The 26,982-nt window shown below is 30.8% G+C and overlaps 4 protein-coding genes across 4 annotated transcripts; 2 read left to right on the top strand and 2 right to left on the bottom strand.

Moving 5' to 3' along the window:
• Positions 1-490: 490 nt before the first annotated feature.
• On the bottom strand, positions 491-3,357 carry LOC101503708 (PHD finger protein ING2). Its single transcript, XM_004493091.4, has 7 exons — positions 3,156-3,357; positions 2,983-3,054; positions 2,625-2,845; positions 1,924-1,987; positions 1,462-1,694; positions 1,296-1,334; positions 491-728 (listed from the first exon to the last, which is right to left on the bottom strand). Exons 1-7 carry the CDS (start codon positions 3,199-3,201, stop codon positions 618-620), a joined length of 786 nt encoding a protein of 261 aa, XP_004493148.1. The 5' UTR covers positions 3,202-3,357; the 3' UTR covers positions 491-617.
• A 1,812-nt stretch (positions 3,358-5,169) lies between these two features.
• LOC101502729 (uncharacterized) lies at positions 5,170-10,046 on the top strand. Its single transcript, XM_004493088.4, has 7 exons — positions 5,170-5,771; positions 6,121-6,175; positions 6,582-6,656; positions 8,563-8,657; positions 8,818-8,899; positions 9,054-9,137; positions 9,658-10,046. Exons 1-7 carry the CDS (start codon positions 5,413-5,415, stop codon positions 9,763-9,765), a joined length of 858 nt encoding a protein of 285 aa, XP_004493145.1. The 5' UTR covers positions 5,170-5,412; the 3' UTR covers positions 9,766-10,046.
• Positions 10,047-16,924: 6,878 nt separating this feature from the next.
• LOC101503040 (GATA transcription factor 9-like) lies at positions 16,925-18,563 on the top strand. The gene is made up of 2 exons (XM_004493089.4): positions 16,925-17,171; positions 17,699-18,563. The coding sequence occupies exons 1-2, from the start codon at positions 17,061-17,063 to the stop codon at positions 18,410-18,412; spliced, it is 825 nt and encodes a 274-aa protein (XP_004493146.1). The 5' UTR covers positions 16,925-17,060; the 3' UTR covers positions 18,413-18,563.
• Positions 18,564-22,414: 3,851 nt separating this feature from the next.
• LOC101503370 (glucan endo-1,3-beta-glucosidase 8-like) lies at positions 22,415-26,687 on the bottom strand. The gene is made up of 2 exons (XM_004493090.4): positions 25,897-26,687; positions 22,415-23,665 (listed from the first exon to the last, which is right to left on the bottom strand). Exons 1-2 carry the CDS (start codon positions 26,223-26,225, stop codon positions 22,561-22,563), a joined length of 1,434 nt encoding a protein of 477 aa, XP_004493147.1. The 5' UTR covers positions 26,226-26,687; the 3' UTR covers positions 22,415-22,560.
• Positions 26,688-26,982: the final 295 nt, after the last annotated feature.

Here is a 26,982-nt window from a genome sequence, read left to right as displayed (position 1 = left end):
ATTGGATGTCAGTGTAAAACTCACTTTTTATACTATTAGTTTATATCTTTTTTCTCTTTCTTTATAGTGAAAATCCTTTAAGAAGGTTGAAGTTCTCTTTATTTACTGTGAGACAATAAATGTTCAATAAGCCTGAAGAGAGATAGTTATTATCACAAAACTTAATTATCTAATTTTTACATGAAACTGAAGCTTGAAAGTGACAAATTTTACACAGTTGGCACTAACATGGTTGCGCAGAGGAAAAACAAAAAATGTTATTCAATTTAACTTCTGTTCACCTTCGCAAGCAATTACGACTCTATAATGCAAACCACTTCGTGAGCTCACAATTTGAAAGAAATTGTAGCTTGTATTTTTCCATTCTTTGGTTTCAAGTGGAACTCTTGTTAGTTGAAAAGTTACATTGTTAAGACAAGTAATTCAAATCCCACATGTATTTTCTGGTCGAGGTAGGTAGGAGAGGGGGGAAAGGGTTATAAGGGGATTTGCATCAAAATTTTACCCCATTAATTAATCATAACACAACCCCAAAAGTATTCATTCACTAAAGAGTAAAAATTCTATTCAAACAACAATGAATAGTCATGAACTTAGTTTGGTGGAGCAAATATTTATCATTGACATTGTGGTAGTAATCTGCAAGTTGGACAATACCACTTTCCCTTGAACCTTGTCTCTTGTGTTAGGCCAACACATGAATAGTGGAACCATTCACCTCCTCGGCACTATCAAGAATAACATAAGAAACTCGAGTCAAAATAAACTAGGAGTGAATACAAAGGTCAATTACTAAATTATACCATGAAAAATATCAAACATTCATCAGTAATTTTGTAGGAAAGAGATACTGAATAAGTAGGAACACAACTAAGGTGAGTATGGTGGAAAAACACTTACCAATTTTAAATTTTTTCTTTTTTGGGGGTACAGAAGAAACAACTCCTAAAATGTACCCCTAAATCTAAATGCTGAAGATCAAATAGAAAATTTCTAACAAAAGCAACCCCAAAACAATAAGTTACATGCCTCATGGTAGGATAGTCAGAGTTTATGTCTAATTTTTATGTGATCCAACAAACAATATATATCTTAAGCATTGTAAATAATCTATGCAGAATTTTGTTTTGCCTATAGCCTTCATAAAAAGATAAAATTTATGAACACCAGATAGTAATTAAACTTAATTTAGAAGTTCAAATACTATCTGCATTTTGACCAACCAATTTCTTCAGACAAAGAGAAAGATGTGAAACAGAACCAGCACAAGAGAGAGCAAAATACAGTGAACTCACATTTTCGTTGTCACAAGCAATCATGTCTCCAAAAGATACCTGAAGTATCAAATAATATTAAACTGGTTCAGTTTAAGAAAAAACAAAAGACAATATATATGGCATAATTGCGCACAAGGAGACTTGGAACTAAACATTATATATATGTTATGAAACATATCACAACCTGATGACAAACACAATATGTAGGTTCATTTGGATCAATTGGTTGATCGACATCCATAGGGGTCACATACTCCTTCTTATGGCCTCCTGGTGGAGGCATTAGCTCAAAGTCTATATCTCTGTAATCAAGTCTCTTCGATTGAGGTGTGCCATATCCATGCCTGCGCTTTTCAGGTTTAGGGACAATAGGAAGTGGGGGAAGAATGGCCGGTTCATCTTGTGGTATTTTCCCCTCTGATAAATCAAATGTGAAAGAAAAAAGAAAATAAGATATAAATTGATAATGTACCAACAAATCGATTACAATAACAATGCAGAAAAGGAATTTTCAGGGGTGGGTGACAAAAATAAAGATAGCAATAAGCATTGCAGATCATACTAATTATATAGGTTGATTATGAAAATTTAATTTGCGCATACATGACACAAAATAAATCCAAACGCAAATTAAATGGTTATTTACCTTGCTTTAAATCTTCAGCGAAGTTGTTTAAATCTTCATCAAGTCGTTTTACATGGCTATCTATCTGAAGCAAATACATACATGTTTGAAACTTAAACTGTACATTTTTCCTTGTATGCAGAAGCATAATCAAAGTGCAAAAAATTCACGACTTCCAAGATAAGAACTGCGATCATTGAGCAAAGTTTACCACTCTGAAACAACGTAAAGACATTTTTTCTAGTAACAAAATGGCTCAACTCTATCATCAATGCCTTTCATTTCGTAAATCACGGAAACTCACTTTTATGGAAAAAGATATAAAGGAAAAGAGAAAACTCCCCCACGCTGCACATGGTTAACAATACAAGTTGTATTATTGATGACATGTACATTTTAAAGAAGCATAGTATACATAATTTACTTATAGTAATGGTTATACATATTTTAATCTACATGATATGCTCAATGCTTATTTTGATAAGAAGTTAATAATCACACTACATTAAGGCATTCGTCTACCCATTAGATATCATTAATAGGTTTTTTTGGTAAGGAAATGTAAATCCCTTAGCCCCTTGCTGCAACAATTCTGATAAACTTCATCATTTGATTTAAAAAATTCTCACATGCCTACATTATAAATGCTACATATTAAGCTCTAATGTCCAAATCATAAATGCTATAGTTAAAGACACAACTGAAAAAGAAAAAAAGCTAACCAGATCATATGCTTGCCGCGCCAACAAAACCTTCTCAGTGCATAGACTCAATGCACTATCCTGATTTGCCTCAATTTCTTTAAGCAATTTCTCAATGGAAGCATCATCGTCCTCATTCGCGTAACTGTTATTATAATTATGATTATGATTACCTTTCTTAGAGCCATGAGATGAGACTCCCATACAGTACTTTGTTTGCTGCCTGGTCTGGTTTATCATAGCTTCAAAAATAGCACAACAAACAAAAAAGTAATGAAAAAAAAACTATTGATATATAAAAATATAAAAATGATGCAAAATGAGTAATAACATAGCAATAAATAGGGGGAAAAAAGGAAAGTTTTGAGTAGGAATTTACATTGGGATCGTTCGTCGAGTTCTCGAACGGTGTTGAAAAGCCTCTGAAGCTCAGCGGGCAATGTGTTGGCGTCTATGGAATGGTAAATTTGGCATAAAATTGAAGAAATTGGTTGAAAAATAGGGGGGAAATTAGGGTTAAAATGGAGAGAATAGAAAAGAAAAGGTGCTTACACTCTAAATAGTCGTCGACGTAAACTCCGGTGCGTGCAATTGCCATTTTGATGGAATGATAATCGCAATGGAGGGAAAATTAGGGTTTGTGATTGGGATTGCGAGCCCTAGAAGAATGTTTGCTAGTTCAGATACGAGGGAGACGAAAGCTGGTCAAAACGCTGTCGTATGAGCATGTAATAATTTTAACATAATAAACCACAAAATAGATCGGCTCTCAAATTGAAATAGATATACGAGATTATCAATATTTGAAAAATATCTCTAACCCTGCCAAACATAACTCATATCAATTCTTGTAATAGTAAGTAGTTAGTTAAGTTAAATGTATAGATCAAACTCGGTAACTTTAGAGAATCAATTGATAATAACTAATAAATTATTTGAGAATAAGTGGTTATAATAATATATATAGTGATTAATTAAAGGTGTGAGCTATAGAGCTATCAAAAAACCCCCAACACTAAGGTCCTTTAATTTTATTTTAAAATAATCTCTAATATTAGGCCTCCTATCAAATTAATTTTTGTAAAATTTAGGCCCATTATTTCATGGGACGTAAGGGAGAGGGCTCTGAGGGCTTATAGGTCCGCAATATTTTGTTAATTTTGAGATTTTTTTCTTAAAAAATTTTCGAAATTTATTTTATTCGAAAAAAATAAAAAAAAAATATTTTTTTTCTTAAAAAATTTTGTGAGAAAAAAAATTTATTAAAAAGATAAATCATTTATATAAAAAAAAGAAATTTTTTTATCGAAAAAAAATCAGAAATTTTTTATTGGAAAAAAATCGGAAATTTTTTATAGAAAAAAATCGAAAACTTTTTTAGAAAAAAATCGAGAATTTTTTATAGTAAAAAATCAAAATAAATTTATAGAAAAAAATCGAAAAATTTTATTTCTCGAAAAAAATATCGATTTTAGTTTTAAATAAGTGGGCCTATAGGCCTACTAAGCCCACAAAATTTTAAGGGTCTTGTTTTTTGGACATTTTAAATTATAAAATTTTTTTGCCCCTTCAATATGTGGGTCGGAGCCAATAATTAGGGGGCCTATCAATTGACAGCTCTAGTGAGGTATAATGATTGATATGAGATTTTGGAGAGTAAATGACGTTTTTAAAATGATTTTTAAATTTATTGAGAATTTATAATGATAGTTCAATTTAATTGTTTAAATGTACAAGAGATAAAAATTTGTTAATAGAAAGCAAATTCTAGTATGGAGATTATATTTGAATAATGTTTAAAAATTTATTATGGTTTTATCTGTGAAAATGGAAAATAAAAATGGAGAGATTATGAGCTATTCATTGATTAAGAAAATTCATTTCAATGAAAAGAATTGTAATCATAGCTCTATAATTGCAATTTACAATACCACTTTAATAATAAAAAATTATGTTGTTAGTTTTATTTTTTAAGCATATAATTATAATTGAAAGAAAATATTTAACTAAAAGAATAAGTTTTATGATATAATTTTTCTTACAAATAAGTCAATCATTTATGAGACACAACATGAAGCACAATAAAACTATATTTTTTTTTTCATTAAAACAATGAAAAGAATAATAATGAGATTCAAATATCTCCCTCATAAATCCTATTGTACCGAATTAAACCAACTAATTTTTAAAATTATCGATCCGATTTTGTTTGATTATGTTGTTAAACTAATCAAAACAAAATATGAGAAAATAAAGATGAAATAGAAAGAAAAAAATAAGATAATGCATAATAAAAATAAATTACAAAAACTAAATCTAACAAAAATAACTGTTTTTTTTTATTGATTTGAGTTATTTTAACTCCAAAAATCCAACCAAATCAAATAATTACACCCATATTCTTTAGATGGTAAGGTGCTATATAATTAATGAGTTGTTTAAGATAAATTAATTAAGTATTAATTATTTAAAAAATGAAAAGAAAAGAAAGTATTTATTATTCCATAAATATTCTTATGGCATATTTATAAATTCAGGGTAAGCCAAAAGGATATTTAGAAGCATGGGAGAATATGTGGTAAAGGTTTTTTCCGTGACACAAATGAATTTCTTCCTAATATTATGTTTTTGTTTTTTCCTTAAAAAATCAATGTCTTTGCTTTACAAGCTATTCTTCTTCTACCTACAATGGGTTTCCGTTGAATGATCAGCCATTACAGAATATCTGAGTTGAAACCAAAGTTTCAGAAGAAAGTTACAATCTTTAAGATTAAATTCCCACTTTGAAGGATACAATAAGCAAGGGGTTATGGCACAGTTCACTACTCAAGGTCGCTTGAAGCTTCTCTTCAATGGGGAAAATGTCAAAGACCCTTTTCATTTCAAGTGTAGATCAATTCAGACCCACAAAAGAAGAGCAAGTTACAAAGGTTCTTCTTCTTCTTCTTCTTCTTTTGCTAGAATTCACTATGCATCTTTTTCATATCTCAGAAGCAAAACAAACTGTTGTAATGCTGCGCCACGCTCCAGTGAGGGTGTTCGTGATGAATATGAATACGTATGTGGATATGATTCTATTGATGATGATGATGATGATGAAGATGATGATGTGTTTGAGGGAGATGGATTGTCTTGTTTCAGAGGTCTTGTGTTGGATATATCTTACAGGTCATTTCTTTCTTTCAATGTTTTGGTTTTTATCTACTTTTTCTATATATGGGAGTTATTTAAAGTTTCAATCTTTTGTTGTTGTGAACATGTATTGTTTTTACTTTTTGGGAATGTTCATTTGGGATTTTGGGTTTTAACAGTTCATGTGTTCTGAGGGCTTTGAAAATTCAATTGCCGTGCTTGTCTAATTTAACAAACATGAAAACAAAACAAAACAATGCTTGGTTTTATATCCTCAGTGTTGTGTGTGTGGATAATATGAAATTGTAACATATTATTTTTTCTTGTATAGTCACCAATATCAAGACTTCTGCTTATGGTTCTGACTGCTGTCATCCTGCTCCAGGCCAGTCAATGTTGTATGCTGGAAACGTGCAATTTGTTTAGAGTTTATGGAGAAGGTCAGATTTTTTAGCTCAACTCGTTCATTTGCAATGCCACTTAATTATGCTGTTTAATGTGATTTATGGTTGAGATTGACATGAATATATGTAAAATTTAAGTGTTTAACAAAACCTTAGTGATATTAACTAAGTGACGCTTTATTAGTGAATGTTGTTGTCTTCATCTTAATGCATCTGTCATTTCCATATTAAGCTGAGCTTGTATCTGGCTTAGCTTTGCTTTGATTGATTTGTAGTTGAATTATTTAATCTAAACCTGTTTCATTTCCCAGGCCTCTATGCTCAGTGCGTGTGCGCATACAAAAACAGTTTCACAACAAGAACATTTAACTTTCTCTATCTTCTTCTTTTTCAACAAAAAAATGTTTATCTAGTTATGATTTCAGATTTTGTTTTTATGCAGGCTGATGTACTAGAGTATTATGATAAGACTGTGAATTCCCCCAGTGGATCTTTCTATATACCAGCTGTCTTAAGGGTATGTTCATAGTAATTCTTTTGGTTTTATCAATCTTTCTGGAACTTCTTCACCATTCTAAATCCTCTGGTTTTATTTTTATACCAACATTTAGATTGCTGTATTTTGTTAAAAAAATTATTCATAGTTAATGAAGAAGAATAAAATACAAGTGAAAAGAGAATGATTCGTCATCTCATTCTTACTGAAACAATAGTTCTTACAAGCACATATATACACGAGGATATAGGGAACTAACTTCTAACTCTCGAAATACCGTGTATGTGTGGAATTAACTGCTAATTCCCCCTGCAAGCTGAGCGTTGATAGATGTCAACCACTGAACCATGCTCGGCTTAGTGAGTAGATGGTGGAACAGCTGAGGTAGCAGGGTTTGGTAAACAAGTCTACTGTTTGATTGATGGAAAGGAAGAGTGAGTAGCTTCATGAGGCCAGAGTGAGACCTCTTGCAAACAGTGTAACAATCTATATCCAAATGCTTCATATGTTCATTGAATACCAGATTAGCCACAACGTAAGAGCACTGTGGTTATCAAAATGATGAATTGTTTGCTTGCTAGGAACAAATGACATGAAGGTCATATAGCAAATATCCTGATTTGCTATTTGCAAATGATACAAGCAAGTGCACGATACCCTGATTAGGAGGAGGACCTTGCAACTATTGTCTGCTTCTTGGATTTTTGGCAAATAAGGGAATCACCAAGAAAAAACACTAGAGACTCATTGTCACAGATGTTCGAGTATCCGAACATCCTCCAATCTGCATTACTATACCCCATAAGATGAAGAGATGAAGTCCAAGGAAAGAAAATGCCTTTTCCAGGGAAACCTTTCAAATACACCACAAGACCCTATGTGCAGCTTTGAAATGCAACATATTTGTTCTAGCAATGAATTGGTTCAACTGCTGTGTGTGGCAAAACAAATGTGTGGACGAGTTGTGGTAAGATAAAGGAATCTGGCAATCAATCTACTATTCATTCTTTGCAAAGAGAATGCATTTCATAACAGTTTAAACTAAATATTCAGATTCCCCTTGTCTGTACCCATTTTGAGTTGACTGTTTGATGTTTGGGGAAGAGATCCCAAATGGCTCAATCCCAATTCGTCCCCGGTAAGCACGCTTTGACTCGCTCTTCCTACTGGAGGACCTCAACCAATCCGCCATTAGCCGACGAGTTCAGAACTGGGACCCTATGCCCAGCCTTCAGAGCCAATAATTTTCCCTATGCTATAACCAGGTCTATCTTGATAAGGTGGACTATCAGCTGGATGTTGATAGACACTGGTTCTAGTAGTATACTTGCTAGTTTGCAATTAAGGACGCCACAAAGTCAGTAAAGAAAATATTGCTTATGACGTAAAAGAAACTCCCTTTGGACGAGTGAGCAGCCTAAAGACCACAGATATATTTCAGACCCATTTTTTTCTGCCAAACTCAGTGCAACTGATTTAATGATCCCAAACTCATGCAACGAATTGCGAGTGAGAACAACATTGTCTCCATAAATTGAAGAGCTCAATAAATGAATCAACATGGTCAATGAACATGAAATATGTGAATTTGCGTGCAAATATCCACATTGAAGGAAGAGAGATGAATGCCTTTCATACCACTTGAGGATGAGTAAAGAGAATTAGCTCTATAAGTGGATGAGACAGAGATATGATAAGCTGATTGTGAGACGAGAGGGATCAAATGGAGCTGGCGTCGGAATGTTCATATTAGAAAACAAACTTGAACTATGATAATTGCTTCTTGCCATTATGAGAATGGTGCTGCAGAGCTCAAGAGAGCTCTAATACCATAACAATAACATCAAACAAAAAATGACTGCTGAAAATTTTCTTGTTATTTGTCTGCTCTATTACAGATAAGCTCAATATATTTATTTTGGTGCAGGTTCGTCATTTACTTCAGGTTATTAAAAGAAGAAGAGTTGTTAAGAACAGTCTTAGTCGGAAAAATATACTATTTAGAGACAATTTCACTTGTCAGTAAGTGCTCTACATTGATTGACCTTTGATTTCAAATATATTTAAACCAGTTTAGTTCATCCACTCAACGCAACCCTGTTTTTTTTTTTTTTAATCTTTCATTGGGTTAGTAGAGATTCAAGTCTTTGCATTGACACAAGATTACCATCCGAAATAACAGGTATTGCTCTTCGCGTGAAAATTTGACCATCGATCACGTTGTGCCAGCTTCACTAGGTGGAGAATGGACATGGGAAAATCTAGTAAGACAATATTTTCATATAGAAAATACTAACTATTTGGTATGCAAGATCATCATGATAAATGTGTGTATGCATGTTTACTAGTTATGAGCTGAGCAACTAAAATAGCACAGAAAACAGTAAGTTTAATAACCAATGTATTTTCTGATGACAGGTGACTGCTTGTGTCAAATGCAACTCAAAGAAAGGTAGAAAATCCTTAGAGGAGGCAAAAATGAATTTAAATAAGGTCCCAAAGGTACTTTCATAACAAACAACAATGAAAATGCTTCTTTCTTTTTATGATGGCTTAGCATAAAAAAGCAACATGACTCCCTTTGGTCTCATATATATAAGCGGAAAAAAACCACTTTCACACCCCTTAAGAAAAATAGTTAGTCCCATTTAACTTTCTCAAAGTAATAAAAAAGATAAGTGTATTTTCCAAATTACCCCTTTTGTGGGAACTTGTACTACGAGAAGAAAAGGTTTATTGGAAAATAAAATATAACTTAATTTATGGGTAATTAAGGAATAATATCATTAAATATGGCAAAAGTAGTTAAGATTTGCTTATATTTTAGACCGTCAAACACAACTTTTGTGTTGCTTATATTCGAGACTGGAGGGAGTAGCTATCGAGATAAGGGCACCAATGTTAAAATTCCAACCTTCAATTACATTTGAAATTGAAGCATACTACTACTTATTTAGCGTATTCATGTGTTTTAATGTTTCCATTTTCACAATTAAGAAGAATCTTATTTCCTTTTATTCAGGCTCCAAAGGACTATGACATTCTTGCCATACCTCTAACTGCAGCAGCTCTAAGAGTGCTGACAGCAAGAAAGGGGACGCCTGACGAATGGCGTCAGTATCTAAGTTAATGTCTGGTGGTGGCTACGCACTCTATCATGTGTGTGATTCCGGACACTAAAATTCTATCAAAAGAGCAAAGAAAAAAACCCTCACATGTAGGTTATTTTAAGTAACTCCAATTGATGGTAAAATGTTTATTGTGAAGTGTAAACAATGCTATTCAATATCAGGGATTGTGTAAAATTTATGTATAGTAAATTCCTGTCTAATGTATGTTAAGATGGCCCAGACCTTCTCATTGATATGTAATAGTCTTGGTGAAATGGATACAGCTGATTTAACTAATCAATCCTCAGAATTTAACCATCTCATCTATAATGTTTGCTTACCCTATGGTCAGAACTTTTCGTTTGGTAATAGTGGTATCAGAAGATAATGAAATAATAAAATAATGTTATTCTATATGTTATTATATGTGCATCGACCACTAAAATGACTCTTAGTCTTATATATTTAAATAGGTTAGATTTAAGTTTATCAAATAGCTATTAGACTTAATAGATTGAACTATTTTTTATAACCACGAAATAGGTGCAAAGTATCCATCATTGTTCAACGGTGATTAATTTTCGTTGAAAACCTATTCGACATACAAGGGAGTACTATTCTCCCCTCTTAGTCTAATTTTTTCTTTATGAGTCAAAGATCCAACTACTAACTATTTGCTTAAGGTGTCCTGGTCCATTTCTATGTATATATATATCACTAATAATGTACATTATTTAATTCCTGATACACTTATTTAAATATAAGCTTATTGATTTTTATAGTGGTAAGCCTAATGTAATTTTCAACGGATCTTAAGGTGAAAAAGACCTTTTAATGACTTTCAGGTCAAGCTACACTTATAAAAAAAAATTAGAACAAATTTTAAATAAGCCAAAAGTTATGAATTCTGAAAACAAGTAAAGTCTACTTAGCAAAAATCTAACTGTACCTATTCATATTTCTTTAATTTTTGTGAGTATAATAAATGTATCAGTACGACAATCAATTACTATAATAATAACATGTGACCTGTGGTTATGATATTTATAATATTACATGTATGCAGTTTGGGCAGGATTTTATTACTTCTTCATGTATTCATCATGTAACATACAAGTAAAGTGATTTTAGGTGGCCTACAATTATTTGACTCATACTTATTTAGTAATTATTAAGTACATTATACCTACTGTATCCTGCGTGGGAAATATGTTAAGGGGACAAATTTACCCTCCATATAGTTTTGTGCATGCTAACGTGGTGTTTGAAATCCAAAGTGGGTTCAATGTGATTTAAATCAAAGTTAGGGATGAAAATTGATTATAGTCGATTTTGTCTGACTGCACTGCAGTATATAATATGATTTAATAATTAAATTTAAAATTAAAATTAAAAGATGATAGGTTGAATTGAAAGATGCATGTGAGAAGGGGGCATTTGAGTAGAGTGATGATGGATGATGGAAAGAATCCATATTGGTGGGGTGGGGAACATTTGCCTTTACTACTACCACATTATTGTTTATTCAAATGCCTTCATTGTATCCCCTTGTCCTACGCCACGCTTCATGTGCTGAAATTATTGCTAGCGGTGTCCTTAAATTGTAGAGCCATGACTTATGAGACCCCATCTTGCTTGTCCCATTCCCAATCAAACTAGGAAATACTGTTCCCTTCTTAATTTTAACTTTGCGCCTTTTTGTCACTTCAAAAAAGTTATCCCTCTTTTTATTTTGTTAGCTCAAAATTAACTTTTGCAATATTTGAGTTTCACCCAAAGATTATTTTAAGGTTGATTTGTTATCTATCATAAATATATTTTTGAACCTAAATCTTACTCTTGTAAAAGTTTAGTACAATTTATTTCAAAAGCAATTTTATATTAACATGTTTAAATAAGTAATCAACATATTTATAAAAGACTAAAAATATACACGACATTTAAAGAATTTAACTTTATATCTTATTTTAATTATATTTTTTGATAATATAATTATAATTTATATTATTTAATTAGGTTGACGTGTTGTTAGGTCAAAAAGTTTTTTTTCTTAGCTCATAGTCTGATTTTTGTAGCCTTTAAAAAGTCTCACATCTTTGTTTTAAAAAAAAAAATTCTAATATGACATGAGTCTGATGTAGCTAATTTATATGTCCATGTCGGTTAATATTGATTGTCTCTCTCCTTATTTCTCATCATAATTGTCACATTTGAAAGGAAAAGAATTGTCTCAAATAAAGTGTCACTTTTAATTTCTAATGCAATTTTATTTTATTTTTTCAATTATACATTCTAATTAATACTATGCACCACAATATAAAATTATTACTCTCTACTTTGCATCAATGATAATAGAAATGCATCATAATTAATAAAACTAGATCTTAACCCGCGCATTGCGCGTGTTTATTTTTTATTTATTTATGTTAAGTGGATTTAAAAAAATGCAGTTTTATTATTATCCTTATTTTCATACTTCATGTAAAAAATAATGTCTTCTTTATCACCTTCTTGTATACTATTTTTTAAATTTGAGAGAAATTTTTTCTTGATTGTTGCATGCAAAAGTGTTTCCTGTGAAGTTCAAGTCAAATAATTTTATAGTTGATTATTCAAAAATAAAATATGAAAACAAAATTTATATATATACGAAATTGAATGCAAATAATAATTTTCAATTATTGTGATTGTATAAAGAGATTGGTTAATCCTCACTTTATATGGTGTATAGACAATACATATGCCTCGAACTTTGATGCAAACATCTTTTTTATTCCAAAAAACGAGTGAGAGAATAAATTATATTTGTATCTGATTTCTTACTATAAATATTAATAAATATATATAATGTATAAATATTTAAAAATGATGAACACATTCATGTCTCTTTGAATTTTGGTCAGTTTTATTTTACAAAATTTAATTTAATTTATTATTTTATAGTGTTAATTGACATGAAATTGAAGTAATTTATTTGCAATTATTTGTATTTTATGTATACTTATAATAGTTTGACAATTAATATTTTATAACCGAATTGTTATAAATTTTGAATTTCAGCTTTGAAATCAAAATGTTAATGACTATGATTACTCTATTAATATTAATAATAGTTTGAATATTTGTAAATGAAAATCCTAATATATCTGATTTAAAATTTTGTCGAACAAAAAAAATTAGAGATTAAAAATTAAAAGATGAGAAAATCTATTTAAAAACTAAGTAGAGGAAACTCCTTATGAAAACGTAGACATAAGTTTTTTGACTGACGTGAAAAATATTTACACATGTAGAGAAATTAGTATGAGATGACAGCAAGAGAGTGGATAATATGCTTTAAATATATATAACAATTAATAATTTGTAACCGAATTGTTATGAATTTTGAATTTCGGTTTGGAAATCAAAATATTAATGACTATGATTAGTCTATTAATGTTAATAATAGTTTGAATATTATAAATTAAAATTCTAATATATCTTATTTAAAATTTTGTCGAAGACAAAAAAAATTAGAGATTAAAAGATGAGAAAATCTATTTAGCAATTAAGTAGAGGAAACTCTCTATGAAAACGTACGCATCATCTTTTTGGTTGATGTAAAAAATGTTTGTACACATAGAGAAATTAGTATGAGGTGGCACCAAGAGAGTGAAAGACTCTATTTTAAATATATATATATATAATAGATTAAGTTAATAAATTATTACTCTCTTTATTTTATTTGTCATCTTTTTAATCTTTGTAAAATATTCAAATTGTGAGATATTGACAGAGTAAAGTTTAGTTGAATCGAATACTATGGAGTTATTAGAGTAAGAAAAGTCTCATTATGATTTCAATACCATAAGACATACTAATATATTATTCACAACAAGATTCTCACATACACTATTATATGAAGGATATGAGTAAAATCCTTAATCAATTAGACCAACTTTTGTTGACAAATTTGTCCTTTTTTCTTCCAAGAGGCAATCATAGACATGAACTTAGAGGTTTTGTTAGTCAAAGCATAAGTGGTCACCTTACAGCATACCTATAAATGTAGTTTGAAGACATGCATCATGTGTTGGTTCATGCTTCATTTTCAAAGTACTTGGCGGTAACTCGAGTGGAAAATTTTCAAGTGGTTACTTGTTCAAAAATTGAATCTAAACACATGATGGAAAGATTTTGGATGAGACCATTAGCCATGTGCAAGTCATAGAAGTGAGGCCTATGAATGGGTTGAAATGTATAGTAGTATAAAACAATTTTAATTTTGATCTCCAGCTATAATATATTAATTTTTTCTTTTTGTTTTTATCCATTTCTGAAATTATTATTCGGCATAATTATATTTTTAATCTTTTATTTTGTATTAATTTGTAGAATGAATCTTCCGATTTTTAAAATGTAAAAAAATTAATTATTTTGTAAAAATATTCAAAATCAAAATCTGTTTAGTTTATAAGCAATCTCAAATTTTAGAGAAATAAAAAAATTACATTAATTAAAAATCAAACATCCTCCATTCTATAAGGATAAAAAAAAATTAGATAGAATTTCACTTTTAATCATTTATGTTTGATCCAATTTTTATATTTTTTTTCTCAACTAAGTCTTTTAAATAATATTTCTTTGTAACATTAACCTTTATATTATTATCTGTTTGCATAAATGTCATTTTTCATTAATTATTAGTTGACATAAAAATTAACATTATAAATATGATGCCACATAAAAGACTTAGTTGAAAAGAAAAAAAAACTTATTTGAATGTAATTTGAAAGAAAAAAAATATTAAAGGTAAATTTATTCATACATGTCATGTTGTTTGTTGTTTAGTCTTTCAACCTTGTTTCAAGATGCATCTTTCTATATCACTCATTTTCATTAAATACTCATCCAACTTCCGGACCCATCATAAGATTCATCATGTACATTTATATTGCTGGTGGATTTTCATTTTTGGTCGTCAAGCAATTAATCATAAGCCATATTGAAGGTGGGGTTAACATATATACATATGATATGAGCTAGGTGGTATAAAAATTTGAAAATGTAAAATAGAAACCTTTAATTTTTTTTATCTACTTCTGAAGACAGTTTTTAAGTATAATTTTATGTAACACTTGAAAATTGCAGCTATATGTGGTAGCATTTCTTTTGGTAACAACAGAGTTTTTTTCAACACAAACAATACCAGTTCTTGAGAAGTCAATTTATATCATTTAAGAGAAATTGAGACAATTTTTATACATTTTTTAGGCAGACAATCTTGAGATACTTTTAGATTTGTTATAATTAATTTGATATTGTCTAAGATTGTAACTAGTCAATTAAAATTAATTGTAGTTGGTTACATTAACAATTTTAGAACCATTATATATAAAGTACATCATACAGATATTGTAATTAATTTTTTTCGTAAATTGTAGTTCAACTGATATATTATCAATATTGTTAGGTTGAACATGTTTCAGATTTGAACATAAGACATTGCAAGTATTTCTGAATTTATGGTGATAATTGTATCATCTCATCTAAAAATAATAATATAAATACTAAATATACAAAAATCAAAATACTATCTAATAGGTAACATATATCATCAACTAAGGTATATTTCACTTTTACATTGTATTTTCCTACCATTTGAAGTTTAATCTACTGCAAATTGAATTGAAAAAATAGACATATAATAATTCAATATAACAATGATAAAAGCAATTCATAATGTTGTTAATTTGGTCAAATTGGAAGATAGTTTCAACATTTTTTCTTTGTCAGAAATCACTCTTGCAATCAAGTTGTTGTTAAATTTTTCTCAGTTAAGATCAAAGTAAATGAAACTGAGATTGATCAGTTACTATCCCAATAACGTTCTTTGTTTCAGTAAAATAGAAATTGTTGAGATTCCACCCAAGAACATTCTTGGTTTTAGTAAAACGAAGAATGATCAATATTCACTCAATAATATTTTTGGTTTCAGTAAAACGAATCAGTTTTCACCTAAAGACGTTCTTGGTTTCAGCAGAAACAAAATTAAGACTTGCATAGCTAAAATAAATACACACAATTGTTAACCTAGTTCAGAGATGAACTTATACGTCTAGGAGATTAGATCCGACTTCGAATTATCACTTATAATGAATGATATGATTACAATGTTTTCTATTTTTTGCTGTCAGTTTTCTACACTATGCAAAACTGTAGACTTTCTTTTTTTGTTCTTCTAATCAACATTGCTTGTTTTGACTTATATACAAGTTGTTTATAATTTATGAGCAACAAACAAAAGTAGTTACATTTAATTAACTGAAAATTAACTACTACAAACAGATTGCTTGTGACTCTATCTCCAAAGTTTTCTAATTGAGTATCACATATTAAAATATTAACACAAGTAATGTTATTTACATTTCAAGTTCTTACGTTAAAACCAACATCATTATGTTTCTTACATATTTTCGCCTACGAATGTAACAAAAAATAGTGTTACACTTTGACAATACCAGCTAGTATACAGTTAAGATTATTATGCTAAAAAAACAAGTTTATGTACAAATAAATGAAAGTGCATTAGACTAAAATTGCAATGCACCCTTAATTTAGGACCACAATTGAAATCACTCACACAAACTTGCCAAAAGTAAAAAGATTTTGGAAGAATCTGAATGGTAAACATTTTTAATGAATCTGTAACTGCAAAAAGTGGCAGAATCAGTACTCTGTGCTCTGCCTTCTTGGACTCTCCCAATGCATCTTTTTTGATAAATTTTCAAAGCAAAAAGTGAAAGCGGGGACCTCTCTGCAAAACTACTCTAACAAACAATATCTCATTTTTACCCTCAAAACAAAGAAAAATTTCCAAAAAAAAGAAAAAATTACTAGTGAAAAAAGAATACTTTAATTTGTTAATAAATGCCAAAGGAATAAAAAAGCAAGGAAATAACTTAAGAGGAAAAACATTTAAATTTATAAGTATGATATAAAAAAAATAAATGACGTTTTGGGGTAAGCAAAAGGTTAATTAATGTAACATGAGAGAAAGTGATTGGTCTATGTCTGCATGGGACAGTGATGTTTGCTTTTATCACTATTTGATAAATAAATAAAAATTTGAATTAATTTTTCTTTTTCTTTTTCTTTTTCTTTTTATCCTGTATTAATCTGCCGACAAAAAACCAAGGACCATAATAAAGGGTGAAGAACTGAAACAAGGGTTGAGTTGTAACCAATTTTGGCTTTCTTTTTATCTTTCTCTCTACCAATTTCCCCTCTCTTGTTGTGTTCAAATTTATACACTCTTCTAAAGTTTTTGAACCTTATGAAAATGGACGTGTGCCAAAATGTATCAGTTTCTGATGACTGCAAACAAGAGAAGGTTCTTTCTACCTTCTCAACTAGCCTTGATGACCTCTTTTCTACACAGAACATGGTTAGTTTTTTCACTTTAATGTTACCTTGTTTTAGTTTACCCTTTTCTTATTTGTTTCTTCTTTTCAACTTCTTTTACTACTATTCTAGCTAAATTCACTAGTCCTTCATGCTTCTTTGCTTGTTCTAAGTTCTAACTTAAGATTTTTCTTTATTGGTTTGAGAAAGTAATTCCTTTTCTTTTTGGGCTAACTATGACTATGTTTGATTTTATGGTGGTAGCGCCAAAATCACCCTAATTCTGCAAAGTTTTTTTATAAAATTATTGTAGTTCACCGTGATTTTGGCCGCAAAATCAAACATATCCTATATCTTTTTACCAAGTTTATAACTTTAATATTATGTACTTGGTTTATTGAAGTGTTTATAACTTTGTATATTGTAATCCTTAGTTTAATCTTGTACTTAATTTTAGAGTTTAAACCTTACTTGAGAGGTTGAGACGGCATAAAAATGATCATTAATCAGGAGTCTTTTTTAATGTTGTAAGTAAAAAATTTGCATTTTTTTGACTAAACATTTATATAGGAAGTGGATGTTGGAATGGAATGGCTTTCAGTGTTTGTGGAAGACTGTTTTTCAAGCCCTCAAAGTTGTGTGTTATTACCTTCTAATGTTCAAAACACCACAACAACAACAACAACAACAATCTCAACAAAACCTTCAAACACAATGAAGAGACAAAACCAAAATGAGTCACCTTTACAAAATTTCACAATTCCAGGGAAAGCAAGGAGCAAAAGGAAGAGACTTTCAGCTCCAAGAACAAACAAAAACCCTTTAAGCATTTGGTCAAACACCTTAAACCCAAAAAATGAACTAATTGGTTGTGACCCTCCACTTCTGAAACAAGCTTATTGGTTAGCTGACAGTGAACTAATAGTTCCAAAGGGTGAGAAAAATGTAGTGGAAAAGGAAATTGTTGTGAAAAAGGAAGAAAAAATAGAGGATGATATTGTTTTTAAGAATGAAAATGAAAATGAAAATGAAAGTGAAAATAGTTCAATTCCAACAAGAAGGTGCACACATTGTTTGTCACAAAGGACCCCACAATGGAGAGCAGGACCATTAGGTCCAAAGACATTATGCAATGCATGTGGTGTAAGGTACAAATCTGGTAGGTTGTTACCAGAGTATAGACCAGCTAAGAGTCCAACTTTTGTTAGCTATTTACATTCCAATTCACATAAGAAAGTCATGGAGATGAGGAATATGTCTTCTTCCATTCCTACTCATGACTGAGTCACTTCCAGTACTTTATACATTTTTAATGTAAATCAAATTTAAGTTCTAATTTTTAGGGGGAAAATTACTCTTTCCAAACAGAGATCATACTATTTAGGTGACTTGTTAGTGCTTTCATTAATTAATTAATATCCTCTTTCATTTTCTCTTTCTCCCATCTTCAATCTACATAACATGTAACATGTGCATTGCACTTTCATATGGTAGTAATTATTTTTTATTTTTGGCAATAGATTAATTCTCTCAAAATTCAAAGGCATATGATATGATGCTGCATTATTTTAAAATTTCCAAACTTTCCAATTTCGTCTGGTCATATATAAACCTTTGAATATTTGTTTAAAATAACAACTACTATGCGAATTTTGTACCATTTGGTATCATATGCTGTCAGTATGGGCATGTGGGAGGGGTGTGCTCTTAATTTGGCAGTTGGCATGCACTACCATATACAAGATAATATTAACTACATCCACGTGACTAACTCATTTTCTACACTTTCAGTTTTAGATTATATAAAATTGACAACAAAAATTAAATTATCTAATGTCAATTTTTTATACTCCATTTGTTTTATTTGACTCTACGCAAAAAAGGAGAATATGCGTAGGCGAATGCTGATATGCTTGTTTTGTTTCTCACTTTTAAATATACTATTGAAAATTAGATTTGATAGTATATTTTATATTATTACAAATTAAAATTCGATAAAAATTAAAAAATCGAAAGATTAAATGAACATAAAAATAAATAGTTTGTATCATTTGAGGAGAATTATCAAGCTGGAAAAAAGACCATGAGACAATTATAAAAAGATTCTAAAGGATAATTATAAGGAATTAGTAAAAGAAGGAACTACGAAGGTCCACCCAAGAACAATGTTTTAAAGTCATTCATCTAAGTATATTCCTGAAGGAGGATCATCCAGCCGACCCCCCTACTTTGATGGTACAGATTACTACCACTGGAAAGGTAAAATGAGACTATTTCTCATATCACAAGACAACAATATGTGGTCGGTGGTGGAAAATGGAGATCATGTCATAAGAACCAACAACGCAGATGCAACCTCCGATGTGAAACCTCAAGCACAATGGACAGCTGATGAAAATGCAAAGGTACTCCTAAACTCTAAAGCTCATTTATTTCTAACGTGTGCTTTGTGCAGGGAAGAGTATGATAGAGTCGAAGAGTGCAAAAGCGCTAAGGAGCTTTGGGACACTCTAAGGATCCATCATGAAGGAACAAGTCACGTGAAGGAAGCAAGAATTGACATGGGAGTAAGAGATTTCGAACTATTCGAAATGAAGGAAGAGGAAACCATTGATGAAATGTTCTCAAGGTTAACAATCATATTAAACAACTTGAGATCTCTTGGAAAGGTATACTCCGTTCAAGAAAGGATAAGAAAAATCCTAAGGAGTTTACCAAAAGAATGGAGGCCAATGGTGACTGCCATTACAGAAGCAAGAGACTTGACCAACATGAAGTTGGAAGATCTAGTTGGTACTCTAAGAGCTCATGAACCGTTGTTGCTAGCTGACAAACCTAGCAGAAAAGGAAAAATGATTGCGCTAAAAACAAGCCAAGCAGAAAGCTCATCCTTCAAGAAGACGGAAGAGGTCGTGAAAAAGGAAAGCTCGGAGTATCCTCTATCTGAGGAAGAGGAGGACGAACTGGCTCTAATTTCCAGAAGAATCCAAAGGATGATAAATCGAAGAGGACAAGATAGAAGATCTCCTCAAAAAGAAAAAACTGACAAAAGTCAGATAACTTGTTTTGGATGCTCTCTAACATTAATATAAAAAATTATTGAATAATAAAAGTTAATGTATTTAATTTTTATTAAATATATTAGTTTTTTTTAATTCAATTTTATTTATATTTAAAATTAGAGATAGTACATTATTTAATATGTAAATGATAATTATTTATTTGAAAGACTTGTACGAAAAGTTTGTTGACTCTGAAAGCCGCATTAATTATATGGTTTAAGTTGAACTCAAGGTTACAAATGAATTTTCTACGTGTATGTTTAGTTATACAAAAATAAAAATCATTCAATCTAAAATCAATAGTTAAGGTCAATTAAACCTGAGGTAGTGTATATGTATAAGAACCATTCAATCTAAAATCAATAGTCGAGATTTGTTACTACATATATATGTGATTATATTACTCGAGCTAATTTGAATCCCTCACATATCATCCTTATAGCAAAGAGGGACTTGAGTTGTGTGCAGTCACAACTCTTGTGAGTTGTGACCACACGCAGTCACACAATTTCAAACGCTAAATCAAGATCAAATAACTTAGATTTAAATATCAATAATTTATTTATAAAAAAAAACACAAATTCATCTTTAAATTTGAGTTATTAAAATTTAGTCCGATTATCAAAATCGTGTAAATACATATACAGCCACAATGCACCTAATTCTAATGCAGCAAAGAGGACACCGTCTTGGAGACTTGTGCTAATAAAATTTCAAATAACGTCCATCCATACATATTCAAACGAATGATGATTAATTTATTAATGCTAAAGCAAGGTCACTCAAATTCCCTCCACAAAGTTTAAATTTTAAATTTTGAAATCTTAAGTTTAGTCAAAGATGGAATCACTGATTATGAGGCTGATTGGATCTAATCCTTAGATACAAAAGTTACATGTGAAAACAAATACTAATACCACAAAATTGTTTTCTTTATATAAAATTTTATTATTATAACAAATAAATATTGAAAATATTTTATTGTGTTTGAGACCTCAAAATTTAATACCACTATTAATTTTGAGTATTTAATTTAACTTATAAAGAAGGAAAAAGTTGGGAATGGAATATAGTTAAGCATATTTGATAATGAAGCAGAATAACCGTGTCTTAGAACTGTAAAGAATCTGAAATTAGTAAAAAGATGGTTAAATGGAGCCTAATTAGTAATAAAAGTCAAAGAAAATGCAAAGAATCCCTTTATGAGGAAAAACAGCTAACAAGGTGTGTAAATCTGCTACTGGTTTTAAAAATCTTTGGTGAGGTGGTGCAACGTGTAATAGTGTGTTGCTTTTGTAGTGGGACATGGATAATAACATCATCCAAATGTCCCTTTTTATATTGAAATGTGTTGTAATAATTTAATATTTCAAAAGTTATTATCTAAATATTTGTCAAAAGTAATTATTTGTTTTAATTTTTTTATTAAATTATTTGTTTTCATTATGTCTACTATTCAAATATTTATTAAATAGATTACCCCGTTGCCATGTTCCTACTTATTGTTGACAACTATTTTCTTTTTCTTCATGCTTTTACAAAATAGCACGTTTATGTTGCTCAACTGCATGTGTTAACAACTAGTCTCACGTTCCCATATTTTTAGTAACTAGTAGCAACTGCTTAGTTGACAACTTCTTATGATTTTTTTAAATTCATTATTTTTTTTAAATGTATTTTAAATTAAAAATCTAATAATAAAAAACACTTAAAGAAATACTCTTAAATTTTCTGAGTATCTGTCTCTTTAGTAACTGAAGTCAAGCAATATTTTATGAACATAACCGAATGAAAAGAAAAATATTTTTTTTTTCAAGTCTTCATTTTTATCTCACGGAGAAATAAATTTTGTACTCTGGGTGATTTGCTGCACTCATGAAATGTATAAATTCTTAAGGATATCTTCAATCTCTTTATCTCTCTACTCAATTTAAATCAAATGGTCCCACCTCAATATAAGGAATCACATGGAGGGAGGGAGAACAAGTTATTTTCACTACACTATTTGGATTGCAGCTGTTTATAATATAAATTATATTTCTTGTGAAAAATCGAGAGAGTAAGTTATAAATTAACAATGAAAATTAAATTGATTGAATTTAATTATACATGTCATCTTTGTGTTAATGTCATTTCAAACATTTAATATACTTTTAATGTAAGATGTCGGTGAAATAAACTAGCATAAGCCTACAAAGCAGAAGTTAAAACTATCAAAATAAAGTACTCTGAATCTGAAAAACTCTTTATTAAATAAATCAAAAATCAATAAACTAAATATCATCGAGTGTACCTATCTCCAAGAAATGAAGAAACCAAAAATAAAAAATAACAGCAGCATCTCTCTCTAATGTATGTACAAAGAAAATACTAAGCTAAGAGAATCATAAAAAGAGCAACAAACAACAAAGCAGCAAATGAAGGCATCAAAGAAGATGCTGAAGAAGGAGCAATCTGAATGGTAAAATTGCAAGTAGGTGTTGAAATGTTGTCTGTAGTAAGCTTAGCTAAACCTTGAAAATTGCATGCTTGACGATTCTGATTTTGCACCTGGTAGTACATGTTGAATGCATAAGAAGCATTTCCAATAGCATCAAGGTTGTTGCAAGAAGATCCATAACCAAGTGCAGTGCAATCTCCATAAGCGCAAGCAAAATTAAGGTTATCAGCTAGTTTGCTAAGATCTTTGGCATCAGGGTTAACCATGCACCATGTTGGAGAAAGATACTTCACATTTTGTGCACCTATTAGAAATTTGTTTTGACCTTGACCAGTAAGATCCATTGGAAACTTAGGTTGTCCGTCGTATCGAAATATTCCCCAGTGTCTCTCGAAGTTCCCCGGCGCAATGCTTTTGGCGTCCTCGTCGATGAGTCCGAACAGATAAACTTCGATGAATCCAGGACGGCGAGGTGTTCCTTTGTTTGCTGCGAGACGTGAAAGAAGGCCGTTGTAGAATCTTAATGCATTGCCTGCGTTGGCGTTCTTGTCGCCTTCTGTAGGCCATCCTACTTCTCCTACCAAAATGGGCGTGTCCCCAAAACCGACCGATTTGAGAGCAGAAACCAATGTATCAAAATTTGCATCGAAGACATTGGTATATTGAATTCCATTGTCCATTATCGGAGCGTCTACCCCGTCAAAGAAGGCGTAGTTAAACGGAAAATCATCGTTTCCGTAAAGACTTAAGAAGGGGTATATGTTTACGGTAAATGGTGCGCTGTTCTTGTTGAGAAATTGCACCATCTCAGTCATAAGACCGCTGATGTCAGGCCGAAATGTTCCTGCAGATGGTAAAGGATTGTCCTCCGGAGACTGATACACGTCGGCGTTTAAGGGCACGGTAGCCTTTACGGTGTCTCCAAGGCCGGCTTCATTAATGGCATTTTGAATGTTCTGAAGTGCAGGCAGTGTGATGTTCAAGAATGAATTGTTGTAAGATTTCAAAAAGGGCTCATTCCCAACTGCTACATATCTGTGAAACATATAGAAAGAATGCTTAAATTCACATGAAAAATGGTCAAAAAGAGAAAACAATGAACATATTTCAATTTTAAGCAAGGAAAGAAAATATACATTTCATTGATAGTATAATACTGATGCTTCCTACTAAAGATGGCAATGATGTATTTGTGAAGAGTTACAACACCATCATTTGAGAGTTTGACCAATCCAATGACAAAAAACAGACACGCGACAAATATCGTAACTTACGTTCCAAATTATTCCCTAGAATATTTTGCTTAAGAATTAACTATTTGCTTAAGGTGTCCTGGTCCATTTCTATGTATATATATATATATCACTAATAATGTACATTATTTAATTCCTGATACACTTATTTAAATATAAGCATATTGATTTTTATAGTGGTAAGCCTAATGTAATTTTCAACGGATCTTAAGGTGAAAAAGACCTTTTAATGACTTTCAGGTCAAGCTACACTTATAAAAAAAAATTAGAACAAATTTTAAATAAGCCAAAAGTTATGAATTCTGAAAACAAGTAAAGTCTACTTAGCAAAAATCTAACTGTACCTATTCATATTTCTTTAATTTTTGTGAGTATAATAAATGTATCAGTACGACAATCAATTACTATAATAATAACATGTGACCTGTGGTTATGATATTTATAATATTACATGTATGCAGTTTGGGCAGGATTTTATTACTTCTTCATGTGTGTGATTCCGGACACTAAAATTCTATCAAAAGAGCAAAGAAAAAAACCCTCACATGTAGGTTATTTTAAGTAACTCCAATTGATGGTAAAATGTTTATTGTGAAGTGTAAACAATGCTATTCAATATCAGGGATTGTGTAAAATTTATGTATAGTAAATTCCTGTCTAATGTATGTTAAGATGGCCCAGACCTTCTCATTGATATGTAATAGTCTTGGTGAAATGGATACAGCTGATTTAACTAATCAATCCTCAGAATTTAACCATCTCATCTATAATGTTTGCTTACCCTATGGTCAGAACTTTTCGTTTGGTAATAGTGGTATCAGAAGATAATGAAATAATGTTATTCTATATGTTATTATATGTGCATCGACCATATACATTTCATTGATAGTATAATACTGATGCTTCCTACTAAAGATGGCAATGATGTATTTGTGAAGAGTTACAACACCATCATTTGAGAGTTTGACCAATCCAATGACAAAAAACAGACACGCGACAAATATCGTAACTTACGTTCCAAATTATTCCCTAGAATATTTTGCTTAAGAATTAACAATGATAAAATTAGCATTTCAAGAGAAGTTGAAACAATCAATACTAATATCTGTTCATCAAAGCATAAGATGTGGTGTTTATTAATTATAATAAGCAGCTTTAGAAAAAATCCATAAATCCCATGAAACTATGAGAAGATTCTTTATCTTTATGGTCAACAAAATCTAACTTAAGAACTGCAAGCCACACAAGCAACAAGTTGTAATTGATGCAAAACTTCCTGTTATCTTAAATCTCAATCAGTTACTCAATTTTCTCCCCAACACAGACCCGCACATATAAACGTACGAAGATTTCTTTCCAACGAAATGATATATGCATATAAAAAATGGAAAGTATCTCATACCATTCTTTTCCCCTAGGTTATGTTTGGATTGGCAGCATATGATGAAATGGAATAGTATTCTGACTCTATTCCATCGTATACCACCAATCCAAACAGACGGGCAGGGATCACCTCCTAGAATGGTAAAGTAATTCTCAGAACAAATTCGTTTCACCTCAGCTAAGAAAAAAGTTACTACAAGGACACAATTAGGCAGTGGCACCACTACCAATAAAAGAATCTAATTCTGAGGGAATCACCCAATACAAGGACAAATTCTGAGCTCACTTTTGAAAGATTCTTAACACACTTTTCCTTGTCTGTTCCCAAAACTCATTATCAAGTAAAATACAAAATCATTATTATTATGAACACTATTATTGCCCTCCCTTGTATTGTAGCCAATTCCTACATTCAATAGTAAATGAACACAAAAAACCTCAATGATTCACCTTTTACCATAACCAAAAATCTAATAGTCCAAACCAAAAAACAAAATAAAAACAACAAATCAAACACAACTTCGCCAATAAATCAAGGACTTCAACATCAAATACAGATCAATAATCAATAATAACATAAAAATTAAATCAATTAACTGACACTAATAAAAAAGATGGAAAAAAACTCACTTGATATTAACTCCACCATGGAAGTTATAACGAGTAACATTCTTCTTAACCCATTGTTGAGCACGCTTATAATCATTCATAACAGCAAGCTGATTATTTGGGATAGCAACCATAACTTCAATTCCACTACCAGCCAAAGCACTCATTGTATTATCATCAGCATCAAAAAGTTTCACTTTTTGAATCCCATTATCCTTCAACATCTGAACCACAGTTTCAGGGGGTAACTGGTGTGTTGCTTGAGTTCCCCAATTCACACCAAGTCCTTCCACATACAGACCCATTAACCCCACCATTAACACCACTCTCAAAATCCAATTTTTTTCCATTGCAAGATACAAGCAAACGCAAAAACAAAATGGGTCTGTGTTGGGTATACAAAAAATTAAAACTTTTTGTTATAGAGAGAGGAAGGAACGGTTTTTGATTTGAAAGTGGGATTTTAAGAATGACCGAAAATTTAGCAACTTTTTCAATCCCACGAAGCCACGATGAATAGGTGGAGAATATGGAATAAAAACACAACAGAAAAACAATGAAATAAGGGATCAAAATTTAGAAGAAAATAAAAATAAATAAATAAACGTTTTTTCCCTTGTTGGCCTCTAGTTGGTCTGTTTCTCTTCTGTCAGAGGGAAACAGAGAGGCCAATGAATGTGATTAAACCCAAAAACAAAAACCCTAACGAATAAGAAACAAGTTTTTTTTTTCTTGTGCAAAAAAAGAGGGAAAGGGTTTGGGTTTGAGGAGTGAGAATGTGAGAAAATGTGGAAGTTATTAATGGGAAAGATGGAGATAAATTAAATCACTTTTTTAATTGCTTCTTATTGTGGGGTATTCTTAACCGCGGTTTTAGATAAGCTGTAACGGCTACAACTACAGAAGCTCCAAAAACGTGTTAAAAACAGAGCAATGAACAATGGTTTTTCAAAAAAAAAAAAAAAAAAGATAATGATAGTCGGTAGTAATATAACTATGCAAAATAAGGAAAAAGGAATTTGAGCTTTAAAGATATGATGATCTATACAATAAATATTCTCTTGAAATCAACGGAGATAAAATAAAATATATTTAAATATATTTTTT

Source organism: Cicer arietinum, chromosome 3 (genome assembly GCF_000331145.2).
Source record: "Cicer arietinum cultivar CDC Frontier isolate Library 1 chromosome 3, Cicar.CDCFrontier_v2.0, whole genome shotgun sequence".
Lineage (NCBI taxonomy): Eukaryota > Viridiplantae > Streptophyta > Magnoliopsida > Fabales > Fabaceae > Cicer > Cicer arietinum.
Note: the sequence above shows the minus strand (reverse complement) of the source record. Positions and strands in the feature narration are given on the sequence as shown.

Excerpts from the sequence above, each read along its gene's own strand:
- LOC101503040 (XM_004493089.4), top strand. The coding sequence starts at position 17,061 with ATGAAAATGGACGTGTGCCAAAATGTATCAGTTTCTGATGACTGCAAA. Across the intron at positions 17,172-17,698 it reads TCTTTTCTACACAGAACATG|GAAGTGGATGTTGGAATGGA; the intron begins GTTAGTTTTTTC and ends ACATTTATATAG.
- LOC101503370 (XM_004493090.4), bottom strand. The coding sequence starts at position 26,225 with ATGGAAAAAAATTGGATTTTGAGAGTGGTGTTAATGGTGGGGTTAATG. Across the intron at positions 23,666-25,896 it reads CATGGTGGAGTTAATATCAA|ATATGTAGCAGTTGGGAATG; the intron begins GTGAGTTTTTTT and ends TATGTTTCACAG.
- LOC101503708 (XM_004493091.4), bottom strand. The coding sequence starts at position 3,201 with ATGGCAATTGCACGCACCGGAGTTTACGTCGACGACTATTTAGAGT. Across the intron at positions 1,988-2,624 it reads CGCGGCAAGCATATGATCTG|ATAGATAGCCATGTAAAACG; the intron begins GTTAGCTTTTTT and ends TATTTGCTTCAG. Across the intron at positions 729-1,295 it reads TTGCTTGTGACAACGAAAAT|TGCCGAGGAGGTGAATGGTT; the intron begins GTGAGTTCACTG and ends TATTCTTGATAG.
- LOC101502729 (XM_004493088.4), top strand. The coding sequence starts at position 5,413 with ATGGCACAGTTCACTACTCAAGGTCGCTTGAAGCTTCTCTTCAATGGG. Across the intron at positions 8,658-8,817 it reads AGAGACAATTTCACTTGTCA|GTATTGCTCTTCGCGTGAAA; the intron begins GTAAGTGCTCTA and ends CCGAAATAACAG. Across the intron at positions 9,138-9,657 it reads ATTTAAATAAGGTCCCAAAG|GCTCCAAAGGACTATGACAT; the intron begins GTACTTTCATAA and ends CCTTTTATTCAG.